Source organism: Colossoma macropomum, unplaced genomic scaffold (assembly GCF_904425465.1).
Source record: "Colossoma macropomum unplaced genomic scaffold, Colossoma_macropomum, whole genome shotgun sequence".
Lineage (NCBI taxonomy): Eukaryota > Metazoa > Chordata > Actinopteri > Characiformes > Serrasalmidae > Colossoma > Colossoma macropomum.
Window position 1 is genome coordinate 35,248,368 of NW_023494790.1, and position 22,181 is coordinate 35,270,548.

At 40.7% G+C, this 22,181-nt stretch overlaps 1 protein-coding gene across 2 annotated transcripts; it reads right to left on the reverse strand.

Annotated features, from left to right (window-relative positions):
• Nucleotides 1–9,104: 9,104 nt before the first annotated feature.
• On the reverse strand, nucleotides 9,105–21,631 carry psmc5 (proteasome 26S subunit, ATPase 5). Of its 2 annotated transcripts, none has more exons than XM_036573204.1 (12): nucleotides 21,507–21,631; nucleotides 20,210–20,281; nucleotides 18,543–18,612; nucleotides 17,293–17,390; nucleotides 17,139–17,195; nucleotides 16,414–16,644; nucleotides 14,469–14,595; nucleotides 13,492–13,682; nucleotides 12,269–12,367; nucleotides 12,053–12,163; nucleotides 10,705–10,791; nucleotides 9,105–9,270 (listed from the first exon to the last, which is right to left on the reverse strand). In XM_036573204.1, the coding sequence occupies exons 1-12, from the start codon at nucleotides 21,618–21,620 to the stop codon at nucleotides 9,217–9,219; spliced, it is 1,311 nt and encodes a 436-aa protein (XP_036429097.1). In that variant the 5' UTR covers nucleotides 21,621–21,631; the 3' UTR covers nucleotides 9,105–9,216. The 2 variants fall into 2 exon arrangements, with proteins under 2 accessions (XP_036429097.1, XP_036429098.1); XM_036573205.1 differs by lacking the exon at nucleotides 21,507–21,631 and adding an exon at nucleotides 20,954–20,973.
• Nucleotides 21,632–22,181: the final 550 nt, after the last annotated feature.

Genomic DNA, 22,181 nt, shown 5'->3' on the forward strand with positions numbered 1-22,181 from the left:
TAAAGTCTTTTGTTGGGACTATTTTGCCTTACAACACCCTGTATCGCTCCACTATCAATGGATAAAAAATACATTTTAGGCTAAATACATACCTTCAGTCCACGTATAATTATCATTATATGTTACCATTTTATAGTAGTAATTCACATAAAGTTTGCGAGGGAGCTTTTAGAGGCATTAAACTCTTTAGACCTCTGGTTCCTATCACCACCACTGTGAACAGTTCTGACTCAGCAAGTTTCTCTAGAACGTCCTCACTTTAAACCACTCTGAATTACTAACATACTAATGATTTAATTGGACCAAAAAAAAAAAAATGATCTTCACTAAATGGTTTTTACAAAGTTTAAATGAATAAATAAATTCCAAGTAGAAAGTCATAGTTCCTCTAAGCTGCTTTCTTTTTGTTTTATTTGATTTCATTCTTCTTTTACACACATTTCACAGTAATTGGCTGTGTGATATTAAGGTGTCACACCATGTCTGTGTTCTGTTTAGTTTAAAAATAACAGGGTGGCCTGTTGAGGAGTGTTTGTGCTGCTAATTTTAGGTTATTTAGTTCTCTAGCATTTGTTATACTCGGTTCTTTTGCGTGGACTTCTGTCTGTCGATCTATCTATCTGTCTGTCTGTCTATCTATCTATCTATGTGTCTATCTATCTGTCTGTCTATCTATCTGTCTATCTATCTGTCTATCTATCTGTCTACCTATCTATCTATCTATCTGTCTATGTGTCTATCTATCTGTCTGTCTATCTATCTATCTGTCTACCTATCTGTCTATCTATCTATCTATCTATCTGTCTGTCTATCTATCTATCTGTGTATCTATCTATCTGTCTATTATGTAATGATTATTTATTATCATTGCATGTCGCTGCTGTCAGAACAAAACCTCTCCATTTTTGTTGTTTTTCAGGTTTTGATATCAGTTGAAAATGCCTGTTGCTCTTTACATTGTGTGTAAATTTCATGATGAATGGACCAAAAGAAATGACCCAAAATTACTTGGAAGTAATGTCTGGTTCCATTCACTTACATTAAAAGCAAAGTATGTTTCTGTAGCAGGACGCAGTTTGAACAAAACCCTGGATCTCTAAAATGGTAACTTCACAGAAAGAAGGCAAAAACATTCGTAACTTGTAAATCCAGAACTTAATTTTTCCCAAGTGATTTTGGACCATTTCTGTTGGTCCATCACGAAATTTTAACACAATGCAAAGGGTCACATATAGGTTAGGCATACCAGGTTTTTGCATGACAGTGACAATATATACACAGTATGCTGCTGGGCTAACTTGCTAGTAATGGCAGCATCAAGGAGGCTAGCTTAGCTAACAACACTACACTCGGTCAAAGCTTCAGACAGGGCCTCTCCAGCGTTCTGAAACCAACCAAAACAGACATTTAGCTGTAGAAAGCAGCTCATTTCAGTTTAGTTTTTTACCTACTTCAAGAAAACCATGAAGGTTTGAACTGAAACCTGGGAGCTCGCTAGCTAACTTAAGCTAACAGTAGTTCAAGCTAGCATTAACTCAGTAGTAAAGCGGAGGAAAGATTAGCCCTGAAATCCTGTACAAACAAGTATAGCAAGAAATATACTTTCTTATTTTTGCCTTATGATCATTTTGAATTCATAAAGTCATACTTGCCGAAAATACAACTGGGTCATTCTCCATTTGGAGTGGGAATTCATTTTTTAAAAATCAGTTTCTTTCATCCCAAAACTAAATAATCTTAATACGTCCAATAACATCTCCTATTATCATATATGTAAAAAGGAGATCATAATTCCAAACACTGGTGTTGTATGAATATGGTGTAACACCAGTGACGGTGACTCCAGTAACATTCTGGTTAAAACTGAGGATTCTGTAAATTGGCTGACTCATTGTTGGTCAGGTGACCTTGTGCAACTATTTAAAATCAGTAATAAAAATGATATATTTGGCATTATTTTGATAAATTTTAATTGCCCAGGCTTTAAAGCACAAAACACCAGTGACACATAGAAGTGAATGAAATATAGTGAGCGAGTCTGACTCGCCTTCTCATGCTTTGAGATGCTTCCTCTGTGATGAGCCTCGACCCAAAGACGCAGTTTAATAGAGCTGAAAATACTGTTAAAATGTAGAATAAGAGTCTTGAATCTCCAAAATCTGACCAATGAATTTTTTAAATAAAATACATATTTTTAAATGTAGTATAATAATAATAATTTTATACAAAGTCTTAAGTTAAACCTCTTAAAAAATATAGTTTTATATTAAAAATGGTTTCTCAAATGTTGTAAATTGGTTTTGTGATGAGCTGTTTTACAGATGCAGAGCGACTATGAAGGATAAAAGAGAAAAATCAGAGAATCAGAAGAGAAAAGTGTTAATTAATCTGAGCTCAGCTGTGTAAATATACTGACTTTTAGAGCTGTGCCGCATATTTTAAGCATCTTTTTAAGCCTTGCAACCTCTGTGACATGGTTTCCCACTGGAAATGGAGAATAAGCCAAGTACTAAATCAAAAGGTACCTATATTCATTACATTGCTTCAAATCCATTATTCATACTCATTATCCATTGTTCATACTATTGCTTACAGTTACATACTGGCCAAAAAACTGTAAAACAGTTGAATCACAGTCTAATAACTCTAATAAACCCAGACAAGTCTAAACTAGTGAGGATTAGTATCATAATTTAAATTTTAGAGTGCAGGCCACTGAGCCCAAATAGGCCTATTGATTACTGAAAGTTGTATCTAATCACTGTATCAGACATGCTTTCAAAATACATATAAAATGACGAGCTTACTTTATATAGTTGAGTTCCATTTTTCCAGCAGATGCTTTTTATCTATGAAAGAGGAAAAACATGCCTTAAAAGACAGAGTATGCTTTCCAGGATAGCATGAAACACTGAAGTCAGTGTGCACGATCCTAACATTTCCTTTTGAGAATCGATTCTCACATACAAATATTGACGCAAAGTGTTTTAGTCTTATATTAGTGTTTGTAGTCTTATATTAAAGTCAGTGTCTGCCACTTTTCAAAGTAGAAATCACAAATTTCTTCCATTTTATGTGCATTTTTAAAAGTTCCAGCATTGGTAGCAGGATACTCACCTTTGTATTACTTGGTGTTGGATTGAAAAGAACAATTACACAAACGTAAATACGTTCCAAACATGTTCACCTGCTTAAATCGCATGAAATTTAATTTTAACTTTTAACTTTGTTTTCAAACTTTACAGTTCACAGTTGGACGGATCTCGCTAGGCTTCTTTTTTTACAGGCTTGTCTTTGTCCTGTTGGTTGTGTTATTCTGAAGGACTGTGTACAATATCAGTAGAAGAGTTCACTCAAATCACATTCCAGCAAGTCATTATTAACAAAAAAATCATACTTACTGTAAATCAAAGGGTGGTCGGGTCGTCACTTACACCTAAACAGATTTTAAGAAAGCTGAAAGTGTAACTCCTTCTGACACATGCAATCAAAGTTGTCTCAGTATGGCAGTTACGTCTCTGGCGCCCAGTGGAGGACTTTGAGCCGGTCACTGACGTAGAGTAATTACTGACAGGGAAAGCTCAAGAAGTCCCAGAGGACTTTCCTTTTGACCTATTTTCTACTTGGCTGGAGGTGCCAGTAAGTTACAGGAGATACTGTAAAACCCATATATTGCTGGCTTTGAGGATGTCTAGCCAAATAATGTTAAGATCATTGTGTTCTTTTTTCCTTTGCTCCGCCCATTCTTGCATCATACTGTAATACAACACAGATAAAAACTCTGGACTCTAGACAGACCAATGAGATTTCCTTCAAACATGAATAATTCAACACCAGTGTGCCCACCAATGAGGGAAACCTAACACACACACACACATCTCCTAAGCCACTTATCCCTCTGGGTTGCGGGGGGAGCTGGAGCCTATCCCAGCTGTCATTGGGTGGAAGGCAGGATGCACCCAGGACAGGTCGCCAGTCCATCGCAGGGCCGACAGACAGACATATACATTCACACCCACAATCACACCTAGGGGCAATTTAGTGTGTCCAATCAGCCTGACTGCATGTCTTTGGACTGTGGGAGGAAACCGGAGGACCCGGAGGAAACCCACGCAGACACGGGGAGAACATGCAAACTCCACACAGTAATGACCCTGGTTGGGTAAATGAACCCAGGCCCTTCTTGCTGTGAGGCGACAGCGCTACCCACTGCACCACCGTGCCGAGATAATTAACTAATATAAAAGGAGAAACTTCCTACGATGCATGAGGAAGAACCACCGAGAAGAATCCCCCCATTGACAAGAGAAAGAACCACTGAGAGGAACCAAGAGTCAATCGGAACCCAACCCCACCTCCCAAAGAACCAGTGAGAGGAACCAAGACTCGAAAGGAAGAATGTTCCAAGAACATGAAGAAGGCACCCTGATAAGAACCAAGACTCAAAAGAAAAGAATTCCCTAAGAATATGAAGAAGAACCACTGAGAAGAACTGAGATTCAAAGGAAGAATGTTGTAAGAGCATCAGGAGGAACCACCGAGAGGAACTTACACACAAACGGAAAAATGTTCCTAAGAGCGTGAGGAAGAAATACTGAGAGGAACCAAGACTCAAAAGAAAAAAAAAACCCTAAGAGCCTAAGGTGTGAAATACGGAGGGGTTCTGGGGGGTCCGGAACCCCCTATTTAACCACTTGGACACCCTGAATGTCTCAAACTCTTGGAGGGCCGGGGAGGGGGGTGGTCATGTCCCTGAAAACTTATGACGTCATTGTTCAGCTGTTTCACCCACAATCGGCTTCTGTCTTTGGTATTCTTAACTAACTAGAGCCGCAGCACTGCTCATGCCTCAGGGTGGCGCTGTAATAAATTGGTTCACTCAGTTGGTCCTTCATAGCCCTAGCAACTGCAACTATGCCCAGTATTCCTCAGAAAAACGTTACAATATGCCGTAACATGTTTGTAAATCTGAGAACCTGCTCAATTTTCCCCAGGAGATTAGTGTAAGACAAAAAAATAAGATCTCAGTGAATGTGTGGAAGAAGAACTGTTACCCTGCGCTCACACCGGCAGAGATTTTCACCTCTCGTCGCCCAAATCGCTGATCGCTCACTGCCTGTAAGCGTTTCTGAACTCAAGCGGACGGTCAGTTGCCATGGTTTCACGGATGCCTAAAACAAATCAGAGGCGTTAACGCTAAAAGTAAAAATCCCTGGTGAGAATCGCTTGTGTGCTTATTTTTATTTACTCCCCGTGTCTGTGCAGCCAGTTTGTGAGGAAAAACACTATTTGGTCTTTGTGATTACTGTCTAATTGCAGCAAAAGCACCGCCGCCATTATTCCACCTGTAGTAGGAACAATTATCTAGGAACCAAAAACAGAGCCTAATGTTTCACAGTGATAAATAAAAGCGCACTACGCTGCTCAGGGCTCAATTCCCATTAGTAATCGCCCACACCACTTCGCTCCTTATTTGCCTGAAGTTAAACTCCGGTCAAATTTGTCGCGTCGCTGACTCCGCCCACTTCACGTCACCAATGTTCGCACCGCCTCCTGTCACTAGAAATCGCCAGCTCTCATCGAAAATGAATGACCTCTGGCCGTTTTGTCGCGTCGCGTCACTGCCTGTGTGACTGCAGGGTTAAAACCATTTTATTGCAGCGCCGCTGTGGTGAGTGAGCAGCCAGCCAACCCTGCTGAACTCAACACCACTTTAATAGCATCATTACACTCTTTACTGCATACTTACAGTACTTTTAATGACCATGTAATTTGCAGCCTGTCACTATAATCCACTGTACGATCTTTATACGTAACCAAATGTACATACTGTTCATACAGTATATACGATCTTACATCTGCACTCTCTATACCCTAATACTGTATTTTGCACTTTGTATCTGTACTCTGCACCATGACAATAGTCTGATCATAATCAGATTTCTGCAGTTATCTGATTATTCAAATGGTCATGTAAACACCATACTCTGATCTGGAAATCCGATTAAGAAATCTGATAAAGAGAGCTGGATTTTAGCTCAGTAATCAGATTTCTCAGTGCATGTGAACTCTTACTCTGATTTCTTTCACATTTCTCAGTCTGCACATGCGCGAGAACAGACCGCAGTGCTGGGAATAAGCGAGCAGCGTCGCCGCGAGACGCAGCAAAACACTTTTTTTTGGAGCAACACTGAAACCAAACACGAAATGAAGGATTGAAATATTCTTCATCTTCTAGATGATGTGTGTTCATATTTACAGGTAAAGTGGTGCGATGTTTAAAAAAAAAACGCAGCATGAAGTTTGAGTTTTATGTCACGTTTACGTCACGTCTTCTTCTGTGAGTTTACTGGCTGGTTGTAAAGCAGAAATCTGATTACTGTCTGACTCATGTAGACCCAGAGTTTCCCATTATCTGATTACTCAAGCGTAAATGCGTTGATCGGATTACTGACAAAATGTGATTTTCCGCAGTTATTGAATTATCAAGTGCATGTAAACGCACTCATTAAAGTTGAATCTAATCTTATCTAATCTAATTAGTAACAGTTGTCCGAGGGTGAGATGAGTAACTGGAGTGTGATTTTTGCAGCATGAACACAAACAGTCCGACATGAAGATATAAAAGGAGGTGCACATAAAACGTGTAATGAATAATACCCACAGTGCAAGAAGAGACTCCTGTTGGAGGTGGAATATCAGATGATCTGCGCTTTGTATCTTGGGCAGGACTGCATTGCAAAAGGACTTTTAATCTTAAAAGAGACTCACTGGGACAAACCGAGGATAAAAAGAGCTCCGGAGAAGCACAAAGTACCAGTGCCGTGGCTCACTTCACCGAGACAGCATGACAAACATGAAAGGTTATTAAATGGGGGCATCTGTAAGGTTGGTTTGCCCTCTTTAATTTTCCGCAATTACAGAATTCAAGGTCCAAGTCTAATGATCACAGGTGACTTCTGGGTCACAGTACTTTGTAATCAGTAGTGAACTGGTAGCCAGGAGCATTAATAAAGTAATAACTCACATAGGCGTCTACCTGCACTGCTGTATTGTGGACTATTCTGGCTTATTAGGCATCTAATGGGACGTCTGACTTTGCCCAATATTAGCAATGCACTGTTGAAGCTACTTTAGAAACATGAATACTTGGCAACGAAGTCCTTATAAGAAGGTTGGTTCACTCAGTGGCCTTCTTGGCAATGCCAGGCAGTTATTTCTACCCAAGAAGTTGCAACCTAAATGTTAAGAAGAGCCATTTTGTCCTTTCAACAAAAATCAAGCCACAACATTTATGTCCATTTTAACATCTTGGCTGTAAATATGTCTCAGTATGTGCTGGTATAGGATAAAAATATAATATAAATAAAAACAAGTTAAAGTTTATTTATATAGGGTATTGTTTCAACAGGTGTCGTCACAAAGCAGCTTTACAGAAAAATCTGGGTGCGAGCCCCCATTAGCGTCGTCAATGGCAACAGTGGCAAGGAAAAACTCCATTAGAGCAGGAGGAAAAAACCTTGAGAGGAGCCAAGACTTAAAAGGGGAATCCATCCTCCTCTGGTTGACACCGGATAGGAAACAACGTTAGTATAAAATATTAGAACACAAAAACGGGGAAAAACAGGTGGAGCAACGGTTAATTAGATTAAGTTTATTAGCTTAGGTTTATGCAGCAGCAGCAGCTTTAGGAGCAAATAAAGCAAAAATGAAAACACAGACTTACTTTGCTTTAAGCTTTAGCTCAGCTATAGCTATTTTTTCTCGCATCTCCGGCAGGAGACTTTTCCTCAAAAGTAGAACAGTTTCCTGTAAAATGCCTCTCGACGTTTTACGAGGCTGAAGTCGCTTCTCATTCGCCAGCTTCTTGTTTGAATTTTCCCGTTCTACCTTAAATGGTGCCTGAATGTAACTGCTGCATCATTTAAGGTGGAACGGGAAAATTTGAAAAAGAAGCTGGTGAATGAGAAGCAACTTCAGCCTCGCGACTTTTTAGTGTTTGACAGTTTCTCGCTGCAGATTAAACGTATCAGGAAACCAGCTGGAGTGATTATAAACACAAATAAGTCCATTCATCTCTAAGTTACCAATGTTCGTCTTAAACCTTTGTCTTTTCGTTAGCTACTAGCTAAGCGAGATTGTTAGGTTACCAGCGTTCCGCCATCTGTGGTGTTGGCTAGTTGGTCTGCTAAGCTAATGTTATCTAGCTACACTAACATTTAACTGTAAAATTTTACTGAACACAAATTACACCATACATACACACTTACTCTTACATCATCTACTAGTTGCTCATGAAGGAATAATTTTAGCTAATTTACACTTAAATTCGCAGTCAGAGTTGTTGACTCTGACTGTTGGGCAGCTAGCTAGCATAAGTTAGCGTTAGCTGGCTAACTGTTTTGCAGTCATGTTTTTGATATAACAGGGGCAAATAAGAGTCCAGGCTCCTCATAAACCAGCTCTGGGCTTTCCTCACTAGCGCCACAATGTCGCCAACCCTTCTCCACTCGCAGCGTAACCAGTAAGCTGATTGGCTCTTTTTCTTGAAGGGCAGGACATTCTCTGCAAACAGACGCCATGTTGAGTGTTATGAGCTTTCCCATTCATATTTTAACCAGTGACGGGTCTCCTTGTTTATAAATGTTTCTTAAGTTGAACGTCAACATCAGTAATCATCACACCAGAAGAAGGGTGTAGAAGGGTGAACAGCCCATGCATTTGCTAGGGTTTATGGGGACAAACAATCCCTAGACTAAGGTCAAAGGTCACAGGCATTCAGGGTAATATATAGAGGTAATGCTAACATGGCTAATGAAAGCTGCCATTTTATTTGCAGTGATCAGCGTTTTTGGTTAAATTTCTGTGTTAAAACCTGGACAGGCTGCTAGCAGGTCACTTGGCAAGTCCCATTATCATTGGATCTCTAACAATACTGTAAGACAAAACATGCACAAAACCCACCTCAAAACACAGTCAAAGTCACAGTGTTGCTACATTCCTAAATATTTGAACCAAAATCTCGAACGCATCAGCCTAAACAGTTCATATAAAACACCCATTTGTGCCGAGAGACGTAGAATAAGACAGACAAGCTGAACAAATTCTCAGCAGGAGATACCATTTATTTAAAATAAACTTAGGTAACAACTATAAACCAAGTCACAGAAGAAAACAAAACAATATAGGTGAGGCTGCAAGGCGGTGCTGACGGGTCTATTTCCAGAGCTTCTTGATGGACATGTTCTTCTCGCTGTCTTTCTGCATCACCTGTTGACAGAAAGTTCTGTTTTAATCCTGGTAAATTCAGGTCCACTATGTACGTGTACAGTCAAAGGCTGTAGCTCATCTGTTGTTAAGAGGTCTGCTACCCGACTCGAGCATAATAAAATATGAAGTTTTGGGCCGGGTTTGGTTCAACATCAGGCTCGGTCTGTCTCTCTCAGGCTCTTTCTCTCTCGGGCTCTCGGTCTGTCTCACTCTCTGTCTCTCTCAGGCTCTCGGTCTGTCTCACTCTCTGTCTCTCTCAGGCTCTCGGTCTGTCTCACTCTGTCTCTCTCAGGCTCTCGGTCTGTCTCACTCTCTTTCTCTTTTGGGCTCTCGGTCTGTCTCTCTCTCTCTTTCTCTTTTGGGCTCTCGGTCTGTCTCTCTCTCTTTCTCTTTTGGGCTCTCGGTCTGTCTCTCTCTCTTTCTCTTTTGGGCTCTCGGTCTCTCTCAGGCTCTTTCTCTCTCAGGCTCTCGGTCTGTCTCTCTCGCAGGCTCTCGGTCTGTCTCTCTCTCAGGCTCTCGGTCTGTCTCACTCTCTGTCTCTCTCAGGCTCTTGGTCTGTCTCACTCTGTCTCTCTCAGGCTCTCGGTCTGTCTCACTCTCTTTCTCTTTTGGGCTCTCCGTCTGTCTCTCTCACTCTTTTCTCTCAGTTTCTAAGTCTGTCTCACTCACTCTCTTGGGCTCCTGGTCTGTCACTCTCTCTCACGTCTCCTTCTCACTACGGGTGCTTTGCCCCGTCTCACACTAACGGTGTATAATAGGAGACTGTGCTTGTGTTTATTATCAGTAAATTATATGGAATTTACTAATAATAAACAATAACGTTGTTTATTATCAGTAAATTGTGTGTAAAATACCTGTTTATCCCAGCAACTCAAGTGCTTAGTAACAAAGCAAAGTCCTGTAAAACCATGTCTGAGATCATCCACCACTGTTGCGGGGATGGGTCAGGTTCGGGCTCCATTTTCATGCCTGCGCTGACCTCTACTGCTGCTGCACAATTCATTAGTTTTTAAACCACAGGACCGATGTTGTCCCCATATTATTTGGGTGGTGGTTCATTCTCAGCGCAGCAGTCACACTGACATGGTATAGTGTGTGTAGTGTCGGTATGACTGTACCAGACACACAGTCACTGCTGCGTTGAGAGTGGACCACCGCCCAAAAATACCCAGCCATGACCGGCTGTGTGGCCAGAAACCGACTCCTGATAAAGGTCTTGAGGATGACTAACAAATTGTGCATCATCAGATGGATTACAGTCTATCTGTGCAACAGCAATCAGCTTTCAATGACGTGGACACTACATGACATTAAGCAAACTTTTTACACCAAAATGCTGCCAAAGGGGTCTTCCAGGCGAGTTCTGCTGAAGGCACACTTCAGCAGCACAATGAAAATATCTAAGTTCAATTCAAGGCAATTAACTGGACAAACCTTTGCGACCGCCATCTCGAAATCTTCCTGGGTTACATGAACTCTCCTCTCTCTCAGGGCGTACATACCAGCCTCTGTGCAAACACCCTGGGGACAGAAAGGAGACACTAAACATGATATCCAGCTACAGAACAAGTGTTTACAGTGTGGAGTTATGCTGTGGACGATAAAATGCCCCTGACATTAGAACACGTAGACTAGGAAATCACATCAGCAGAGCTGCCTGGGCTCCTGCCAGGTTGCTTTCAATGATACTAAACTTGCTAATGACAGTTACCTACTGAACTACCCCCATATGATCTTCAGTAAACTGGTGTGGTTCTTGTTGTCCACTTAACCATCAACTTAAAGGGGAATTTCCGCATATTTCAAACACTGTAAACAGTCAATTAGAGATGTCTGATCTCAGAGTGTATGATTCAATTTAGCTACGTTCACATTACAAGCCTCATTGCTCAAATCCGATCTCTCTGACAGGATGGTTCACACTCGTTTAGGTAAGTGATTCAAATCTGTCATTAATGTGACGAACCGGCGTCCTGAAATGACCCTCATGAGCACATCCTACTCAGTAACGTCACGTGAATGAATCACGTTCATCATCAGCACAAACTAACGAGCAGAACGAGCTTCGCTGAGAAGATAATTAACTCTGATCAGGTCTCAGCTTCATTATTAGAGCGAGACGAAGGAGAAAAAGGTGAGATGAGCTGCTTTTCCACCGTTTACAGGCTTTAACTTCTGTTCGGCGCTGCTGCCATGGTAACGCTGAATGACGGCGCAGTGGAAAAAAAGCACATGAATTCCAATCTGAGCGTCACATTAAGGCCGCATGGCCACGAATCTGATACGTATCCGATCTAGGACCACATATGAAAGTGGCTCAGCTCGGATGTGTGTGTCCACACATCAGATCTGAGTCACATTAGGGCAAAATCGGATTCGTGCCACTTCAGCCTGGTAATGTGAACGTAGCCATTCTTTGTGGATTATTGCGCCTTAAGTTGCCATGCATGTGTCTCTCTGCACAAATATATTTTAATAAATACACTGTAGGTCTAAATCTTCTGAAACAATGTGAAAAATGTCTCATCAGGCAGTGAAATCATAAGCATTTCATGTAATAACTCTCTGTGAGGGAGCTTTTAGAGGTGGACATCTGGTTCCTATCACCACCACTGTGAACAGTTCTGACTCATTAAGTTTCTCTAGAACAGAGTGTTTCACACCAAACCACTCTGAGTCGCTAGGTTTACATCTTAACCATTAAGATGAATTAAGGAGAAAAATACACTCAACTAGAGAAGCAAACGGCTTCTTTAGCTACAGGCCGAGCCAGTTAGCCTACCTTGACCTCTGCGCCTGAGGCCCCTGGCATCAGCTCGGCAATTTTCCGCAGGTTTATTCCACGGGTCAGGTTCATCTTCCGGGAATGGATCTTCAGAATGTCCAAACGAGCCTGGCAAGAAAGGACGACTGTGAAATCTCAAGAATGCTGCGTGATTTTGCTGTATAAATTTGAAGTTTCTGTTGTAGTCATCGAGTGTGTGTGTGTGGGACAGACCTCCTCGTTGGGAGGGGGGAACTCTATCTTCCTGTCGATGCGGCCAGGTCTCAGCAGAGCCGAGTCCAGAATGTCAATGCGATTAGTGGCCATGATGACCTGTAGACAGACAAAGAGACTGAATGATTTACTGTCACTTCTCCGGTGTAGAAGTGTTAAGGGCTGGACTCCAGAAACAGCCGCTGACAATGTAAATTACAAGTACAAACCTAAAAGTGTAAACAATGATAAACAACCTAATCAGTCTAATAACGACTGTCGACAGACGAAACTTTAGTTCAATCATGGAACCAAATAACAGAAGTGAATAAGTGAAACAATAGTATATTATTCTGTATTCTGCACAGATGAAACTTCAGCATATTGTATTTTAATTGTATTACTGTATGCAGTGGACAAATGCAGTGACTGGACAGCACAACTCCAATCAATACATTTAAGCCTTGGGTTGACTACACGACTATTAAAGGACTGGGCGTCTCGCACTGATTGGTTTTTGGCAGATTTTTTGGCGGACTGAAATATTGGGGATCCACACTAAATGATTAGGGATCACACACTAATCAAGTTATTGCTGAACCGAACAGAGCTCACTGAACTCCCGCGAAATATTGCGTTCTCCTGTTACTAGGAGACCCAAATAAACAAACGTGGAGCTGCTGCTGCTGCTGTTTTCTCTGCCGTTTGCGCTGACACAGTAAAGAAGCAGCAGGTATCATGTTTAAATGAGGCTCATGGATTTAAAAATGTGATCAGATTATTTTTTAGAGTTTTAAACGTACATAAACATCACTGTGCCTTAAACTCAGCTTATTAAACAGCTTCGCTCCACACGAGACTTTTTGCCATTTTTCTTTGTTTACTTGCTGTACTTTCTTCTTTCATGCTCTCAGTTTTCATTGGTTTCAGATTGAGTCATTGGCCAGTTTACACTAGGTTACACTCAGAGTCAGGAAAGAATCAAAACATGTTTGACAAACACTACTGGATTCTCTCTCCGACTGTCGACTCCAACTGACCCAAAAGTCTGCAGACTAGACCCGACTAGCTCAGACTCGGTCAGACTGAGAATCGGGGCTAAAATCAGGGTAAAAGTCGTGTAGAGTAACTCCGGCTTCAGCTGAAGCTTTACTATCTAAACTGACAAACAAGTCACAGAACCTTAAATGAAACCATGTTTTTTTGTTTCACCACACAAACAAACGCAGTTGATTTCCTCACACCTTAATGTTCTTGGTGGCCTCAAAGCCGTCCAGCTGGTTGAGGAGCTCCAGCATGGTCCTCTGCACCTCGCTGTCGCCCCCGGAGCCTCCCTCCAGCCGCGAGGAGCCAATAGAGTCGATCTCATCCATGAAGATGATGGAAGGTGCATGCTCACGGGCCATAACGAACAGCTCGCGCACCATACGGGCACCTGCAACAGCAAATTGGGAGTTAGAGATGAGACAAGCTGTAACCATGTGAAGACACACTGGAGCTTTTGGTAGCTGTTCTTATAAGGAAGTCATTTAGAGATTTTCAGAGACTTTCTTTTGACCGAGTCTCATTATATAACATTATAGAATGAGCAGCACACGCAAAGATGACTATATCTATGTATATTTTAATGTATTTGCTTGTGACGGTCAGTCACACTGAAACGAACCTGACCTTTTAATTGTATTTAATTAGCTTTATCTAGAGCGTTTGTTCTCATAGTCACTGAGCAACTCTGCACAGTTCAGAATTTTCCAGCTCTAGGGCTACGTTCACAGTTGAAGTGAAGGTTGAAGTGGCATAAATCTGATTTTTTGCCCTAATGTGACTCAGATCTGATGTTTTCAGAGCTGTGTGGACACGCAAATCTGATCTTTTCACATCCGACCTGAGACACTTTCATATGTGGTCCTAGGTCGAATATTTTTCCGATTCGTGGCCATGCGACCTTAATGTGACTCACCTTTTTCTCCTTCGTCTCGCTCTAATAACGAAGCTGAACCGGTTTGTTCACATTAATGACAGATTTGAATCACTTACCTAAACGAGTGCGAACCATCGTGTCAGAGAGATCAGATTTGAGCAACAAATCAGTTTTCAGCAAGGAAGCTTGTAATGTGAATGTAGCCTCAGAAAGAGCTTCTTAATAAGCCGATGAGTTAAATCAGGGGATCTACTGTATCCATGACACACGGTGAGGCCAGCTCAGCCGGCTCCTGCTTACCCTCGCCAATGAACTTCTGCACCAGCTCTGAGCCGGACACCCTGATGAAGGTGCAGTCTGTGTGGTGAGCCACAGCTCTGGCCAGCAAGGTCTTTCCTGTGCCGGGTGGTCCATACAACAGCACCCCCTGCAGGAGGAGCAAGAACAAAGCATGTGATTCTCACACAGAAAACAAAACAGGAGAAAGTGACTGCAAAACCTTTGATAGAAAACTTGCTACACATGATGGAACATGAACCAAGTCGTGAAGGTTGAAATAAATATTCAATGAATAACTTTATACAGTTAAAAAGTTCATTTAATTTTCAACAAACACTCCATCAACTTGGAGTGTTTTTGAATTGTACTCATGAGGGGAAAAGAGCGCACCTTATTCCAGTAACCCTACATAGTGATGCACAAGTGTTGAGTTCACTAAGACACTTGACTTCTGCTGCTGGAGTCCTCAACTCCACTTAATATTACCTGGTAGCACCAGAGTCGTTGATACAGGCATATAGCAGAAATGAAACCATCCTAAATGTACTTTATAGCTGTATCGCAACTAGGATAATTAGCCATGACACATTTCTAAGGTAGACTACGAAATAATAAATAAACAAAGTCACATTGCCTCTGTTCAGTGTAGCCTTAAGCTATAGCCAGCAAATGCTTGCTAGCCTGTGTAGTGAGTCCCATGACAAAAAAAGAGATTAAAATCTCCAAGCTGAGTTTTTGTTGATTGCTGTTTTAAGATAAGATAATCCTTTATCAGTCCCATAACAGGGAAATTCACAGTGCTACAACAGCAAAGGGATAACAAGGCACTCAAGAAAAGAAGTAACAAGAAGAGAATTAACCAGTAATTAATTTTTTAGGTTTTACAGTTTGTTACTTGTTACTATCTATCTATACACACACACACACACACACACACACATATATATGATAGATACACACACACACACACACTAAAAGTAAACAGATAAAAAACTCTATCCTTCACAAAAATTAACAATATAAAGGATTATAAATAAACAAAAGCAAATTATTTACATTGTAAGGATGTTTAACCCAAATTTCACAGGTTTGCGCCTGAGGTACTGATTTATGTTACACATGGGATGGTGAGGAGTTATATAAACAATATAAATATTATAAATAGAAAAGCAAAAAAGTTTTACGTCAGAGATATTTTAAGAATATTGCAGTACTGACTACATTGCACACAGGAAACGGTGATGAATTCCACAGTGTAGATGTTGTAGGTGAGTGAGGTCTAATGGGGGCGGTGGAGGAGTTTACTGAATCTGCATCTGTCTCATCCTGTGATCAAAAACGTTCCACAGCTGATGTTTTTTTCTATAAAAATTCTTCTCTCGAACATCTCTGGATCCTCTGAATTACGAGGTCATTAAAGAGCTGAAAAATGAATGTTGCTACATTTAAGCTGATGCTACTGCACACTGAACTGACTTCACTGGACTGGCAGCCTCCTTAAAAAAGCATGCAAATCAGCAGGCTTTGCTAAGTGTGGTAGCGAGCACCACAGAGCAGTCCAACTGAGCATGTGCATATCATTAGGACAGCACAGTAACTCAGTGTTTTAAACGTTTTATTGTGTTTTGAATGTTAATTTAGTACAGACTCGGCTTGATACTACTAGCTGATTTAGGGCATCAGAATACCCTAATTATTCTGTTAATGCTGGTAAGGTTATTGATAAAGATAATTTGCCAGCTTCTTGTCCAAATTTTCCATTTCCACCTTAAATGGTGCAGCCTCAGGTGCCAGAATACAGCTGCACTATTTAACGGGAAAATCTGAACAAGAAGCTGGAGATTAAGAAGCTGAGTTCCAAATATGGGCATAACGACAACTACAGGAGGACATGATTTTAGTGGTCTAATATCGACCAGTAATGGTTGATTATCACTACTTGCCATCTCCAACTTCATCCTCTCACCTTTGGCTGCGCAATTCCAAGGGCCTCGAACAGCTCAGGATGCTTCACTGGTAACTCAATCACTTCCTTGATCTCTTTGATCTGCTTGTCCAGGCCGCCAATCATCTCGTAAGTGGAATCGGGCACCTTCTCGACCATCATCAGGGAAACCAGGGGGTCCACTTTGTTGGGAAGGATCTTGTGCAGCGTGTAGCTGTCATTACGAAGTGCTACACGGCAATTTGGAGTCACCTGTTGGGAAGACGTTTCACATTTCGCAAACTTGTAGGGGCTACATATTCTCAAAAAAACTGGAGTCACTGTTGGAGTAAAAGGTTTAGAATCAATGTTTTCAATAATATGTATAAAATGATTCAACTTTATAGGTTTCAAGTAATAATTAGTACAACATTACGAAGCTGGAGGCCACAGATGAAACTAAAAATTACTAAAAAACCTGCATCAAAAATGAAGTTATAATAAAATTAACATCCATAAGATCTCATTTCACAAGCAATCAAATCCTTAAGGAGATAACCTGATAAGAAATAATAGTAAATAGACGATTAAGCATGTCATACATCACTTACTGACTTTGTTGTTCCCAAAATACTTGAATACACTTATATTTGATAGATTTGTTACCACCAACACTTAAATCTACACTGTATATAGAATAAGACAAAGTACTAACATGACAAGTCTCACCATCACCACAAAGAAATAAACCAAGAAACAAGACTCACATCATTGATGTCAATGTTCTTGTCCACATCCACCACAAATTTCCCCTCAGGATGAACCTTAAAATAAATAAAAATATTATTTCAAGCAGAAAATGCCAGAAGAACAGTACAAATCAGAAGAAGATAAAATAAATAACAATTCAGCAAAATTCACCTTAACCAGGACTTTCTTCTTGTCCATAGCTCGGACCACCTCACCCACATAGGAGCCCTGCTCTTGCAGCAGCTGCAGCTCCTCCCGCAGGAGACGCACTGAAACAACGCATGCAACTTTAGTAACTTCACAAAAATATAGTCTTGGGGTAGTTTTTGCCCCATTTACCGAAATATAAACACATTTTATACACAAATAGAGCAGAAATGACATTTTTAACTTAGTCATAACACAATTTAGTGAACAGGGTTGTGTACCATGAACGCTCTACTGCATGAATTATTAAACATGATAAAATGTTTTGTGTTTGTTACTTGAAATTGCTTAAATATTGGAAATTTTGGGGAAAAAAATGCAACCTAAAATTTAACTTTTCTTTTTAATTTAACTTCTCTAAAAACATCCTTTTATACTTTTACTGAAAACAAGAACAAACAAATGCAACTTATATTAAGTGAAATGTACGGCCCAATATTTACAAATATTGGAAATTAATACAATTTCAGTTGGTATTTGGAATGTATGGTAATAACAATATCATAATAAAAATTGTTTGTCCTTTTAAAGTAAACGACCCTTTTTCCACAATTAAACAAGAAAACACAGATTTTATATCACTGCTTTTTAGTAAAATTAAGATAAAGTAATTGTTGCTATATGGCAACATTGTGCAGTAGAGGGTTAAAATGTTTTCAACATCCCTACCAGATTCCTTAATTTCAATGCCAATTCCTGAACAACACGTTTGCCGACACTTACAGGCCAAAAGCGGCCGTGACTTAAACTAAAAATGACCGAGAAGTCCTGGGAGTTTTTTTTACTGACTGTAATCGATTAGAGACAAATGAAGAGGTGCAGGAGTTCATAATGTGCTACAGAATGCAATTAGGATTCTAGATTGGACCAAGCAGGCCTGTTGGCTCATGGATGCTAAGATTGACTACTTGAGCACTGAAATTCAGTACTGAATGAATGTTTCGATACTCAGTAGTACTGAAGTAATTTAGTCAGTGATAAAAGGTATTGCTTTTCGATACACAGCCCCTAATTAATGAATTGATCTCAGTAGAAAATGTACAGATTAGTCAGCGCATAGATTCTGCCGTTTCTGTAAGTGGAACACTTTGAGGGCTTTTTTGTGATTTTACAGTGTTTAGTGCTGAAATTTAGCAGGGATTAAAAAAACAAAAGTTAGCCCTGATTTCTTTTAACACTTAACAGTGTAAGAGAGCTCAGCCACTAAACACTACCTTTGGCATTCAGCTCGTTCCTCTGGGCCTGCAGACGTCTGAGATTCTGGCTCTTTTCGTTCACCGTCAACTGCAAAAACAAAACAAGCTTGTGTTTCAATCTTGTCTAACAAACCATTATAAAGTGTGAATCAACTGCCTTCAAACAAACATGAGTATCATTAAAGGCATCATTCAGCAGCTTTTGACAAAACAAGAAACAAAACAAAGCTCCCAACCTGGTCATGCAACAATTACACGTTTAAAATATGTTAACATTATTTACAAGTAATAAACTTAATTATGCATTTTTCTGCTAATTTTAAAGCACACTCTTTATTTGCTGAGTTTAACATGATGGAAAAAGTCAAAGATTTAAAATGTGCCATAAATTTGGCACAGCCTACCTTTTGTGTGCTATTTTCCCCCAAATGTGTCAAATTCAGCAAATTAACTATCATTTTAATTAAAATGTGCAGAAGTGTGTTCTCTGTAAAGGATGTGTTCACTTATTTACACATTCATTTGACCAGGGGCGCCCAAACTTCTGCACATGACTATACCTTTTTCCAGTCTTGAAAGATTTTGTTGTCCTATTCTTGTGAGATAAAGTCAGATATTATGCAAGAAACTCCCACAGAATCTGTTCTTTTTTCCTGTTTGTCTGTTCACATTATCTTTTAAATGTGATCTCTATGCGACATCAGTCTGAACAGATCAGCTCCTAAACTGACCCACGTGCGCAAAAGAACAGAGCTTCTCGTTGCTTCTTGTGGCTCATCCAGACGTAAACAATCACAGCTGCCATCGAACGCCAGTCTCTCCCGGAGGTTCAGCTTCATCTTCACCAGCATCACAGGAGCCATCATAAAGCTTCACTGACTGACAGCTGGGCTCGTCACCCAGAATGTGTTCGAGCTCACAGTAAAAAGGGTGCGGTCACTTCTTTGGTTTGTGTCCTCGGACTCTTTAAACTGCTCTCTGACACCGCAGCCTCGCTCTCCTACAATCTTTTCAGACACGAAGCGGCTGTGATAAGCCTGTTCTAATTTTTTGTACAGAAACATCAGCCCAGATGTTTATGAGCCTCGGCAGTGCGAAATGATGACGAATGTTGAGTTGGACTGACATAAAAGTCGCATGAATTCTGATCTGGCTGTTCAGACTGAGTCGCACTGCTGCAGATCGGATACGAATCAGATTTCAGTACCACATATGAAAGCGTCTCAAATCTGAAGTGGAATTCTCAGATTGTGTGTTTTTTCCTGTTCACACTGACACACAGACACACATCTGTGTCACATACGAAGAAAAAGATCAGATTCGGGCCACTTTTACCTGCTGTGTGAACAAAGCCTCAGTCCCTGAGTCACTGTGTGCATCAGAAATCTTTCCTCCAAAAGATTTCCACATACAGTTTACTTGGTATGATAACGAGTTCTGTGGTTGAGCTGGAAAAACCTATTTTTTCAGATTTAGCACTTTTTTTGTACTATCACCAGCAGTAATCGAATAAGAAACATAAGCTGGCAAGTTTGTCTACAGTTAAACATTTCACATCAAACCACTCTGCCTTTGTTTACATCTCACCGAATGACAATTTAGAAAAATTGGTGGAATTGCCCTTTAAGTAGATTTGAATCCACGAAAATGGGAACAAGCTTATAAAATAAAGGCGTTTTCCTCACCTGTAACTCCTCTATTTTGGACAGGTAGTACTGTCGGAGGCCAGAGCCGCCTTTGCTCTCCTCCAACTCCATCTGAGGAGCATTAACATCAGAACAGAATCAGAACCAGAGCTGACAGAAGAGAACCTTACATGAAACTACACAGTTAAAAAAGATGGTTCTTCAGTAAAGACAGTGGTTGTCCATAGAACCATGAGTTCTATATAGAACCATTTCATGCTTAAATGGCTCTTCAGTCTGACGGAGAACGTGTCTATAAAAGAACCTTTTTGAAAATGGTTCTAGGTAGCACCAAATGGTTCTAATGCCACATGCCTGACATCAGCACAACCATCTCGGTGCTGTATACAAGTATTTTCAATAAAAGATTCTATATAGAACCATATACAAACACATTCTCCACCAATCTGAAGAACCATTTTACCATGCAAGAACCATTTAAGCATGAAGTGGTTCTACAAAGAATTCATGATCCTAAACAGAACCATTACCTTTACTGAAGAACCCTCGAAGAACCATTTTTAAGTGTGTACAAGAAGTCAAATCAGCGTGAGTAGACACTTCAGTAGCATTAGCAAGCCAAGTTAAAATAAAAGGACAGAATCTGAACAAGTAACACCAATTAATTAAACGAGGCTTGTGTAAAAAAGCAAGAACAAAGCTAAGAAACAAAAGGCAAAATACTAAATAATAAAATAATGTCATTTAGCTGAAGTTACAACAGTTAAAATCAGTTTAACTGTCCAGCCTGAGAAGCTGAAGTTAGCTTCTCATTCGAATTCCCCGTTCCACCTTAAATGATGCAGCACCTTCATTCGGGCGCCTCAGGAGCGCGAACGTAACTCTATTGGACTTCTACACCATTTAAGGTGGAACGGGAAATTCCAATAGGAAGCCAAGTTCAGCCTCCTAAGTTGACTGATAAAAGCAGCATTAAAGCTCAGCCTTCATTAACTAGCTTAACTCCAGCTGCCCCTCCGGTTGATTTATCTAAATTATAAGTTAATTACATAATAAATAAAATAGTTAAAGGTTTTGTGGAGCCGCTGCTCCGTTAGCACGCTAACGTTAGCATTAGCTGACCGCCGTTTACCACAACGCTACCGTTAGCCTACCAGCTAACAATGAGACAGCAAAGCGGCGTGCCGGCTCAAAAATAACGAGTCGGAGAGACGCTTTTCTTTCGCTTCACAGTTCCTCGTGTTAAATACCCGCGTATGAAAGGTGCAAAATGGCTCCAAAAGCCCTTGTTTGCGAGCCGCGCGGTGTTTAATTGGTTTAAATCAGAAGCACTTACATGGTCGAGGCCGTCCAGTGCCATCTTAAGCACAGCTCCAACGTTCAGCACGGCTAGTTTTGCAGGAGCTCGGCGGCGCCCTCCAGCGGAGCCCTCCGCCGCTGCATGGTTCATGATATACGGTAAAATCAGAGCCGGGGGAATCGGAGTCCGGCCACGTCCTGCTCTTATCATAAGGACTGCGAAACGCCAGAGGGCGCCCGCGAGCGAGTCCTCGGTGAATGGGGGTGAATGGAGCTAAACGGCTAAAAACGAACAGTTAAAACAGTTAATAACCACTTCTCCAGGAGCTTCCTTTAAATTTAGAGAGTAGAAAGATGTATTTAACTAAAAAAAACCGCTAAAAAACAAAGAAAAGCTACCTGTATGTTTACTTTATTTCTATAGCATACGGGTTTGGGGCAGTAGGACACTAGCATTACTGCTAGTGAGCGCTGACAGAGAACTTGTAGAGTGGAGAATTATCACCAGAGCCGGTTTATGAGGAGTCTTGCCTCTTCCTATTTCCCCTGTTATATCAAAAACAGGACTGCTAAACAGCAGAGGGCGCCCGCAAGCGAGTCCTCAATGAATGGGAGTGAATGGAGCTCAACGGCTAAAAGCAAAAAGTTTAAATAGTTTCTAATCACTTGCCCAGAACGTTTCTTTACTTTTAGAAAGTAGAAGAACGTATTT

What these genes read in the sequence shown, in the direction of transcription:
- psmc5 (XM_036573204.1), bottom strand. Translation starts at nt 21,620, where the DNA reads ATGAACCATGCAGCGGCGGAGGGCTCCGCTGGAGGGCGCCGCCGAGCT. An exon ending in CCAAAATAGAGGAGTTACAG is followed by an intron (nt 18,613 to 20,209) that starts GTGAGGAAAACG and finishes TTGTTTTTGCAG; the next exon opens with TTGACGGTGAACGAAAAGAG. An exon ending in GCAGAAGTTCATTGGCGAGG is followed by an intron (nt 13,683 to 14,468) that starts GTAAGCAGGAGC and finishes TTGCTGTTGCAG; the next exon opens with GTGCCCGTATGGTGCGCGAG.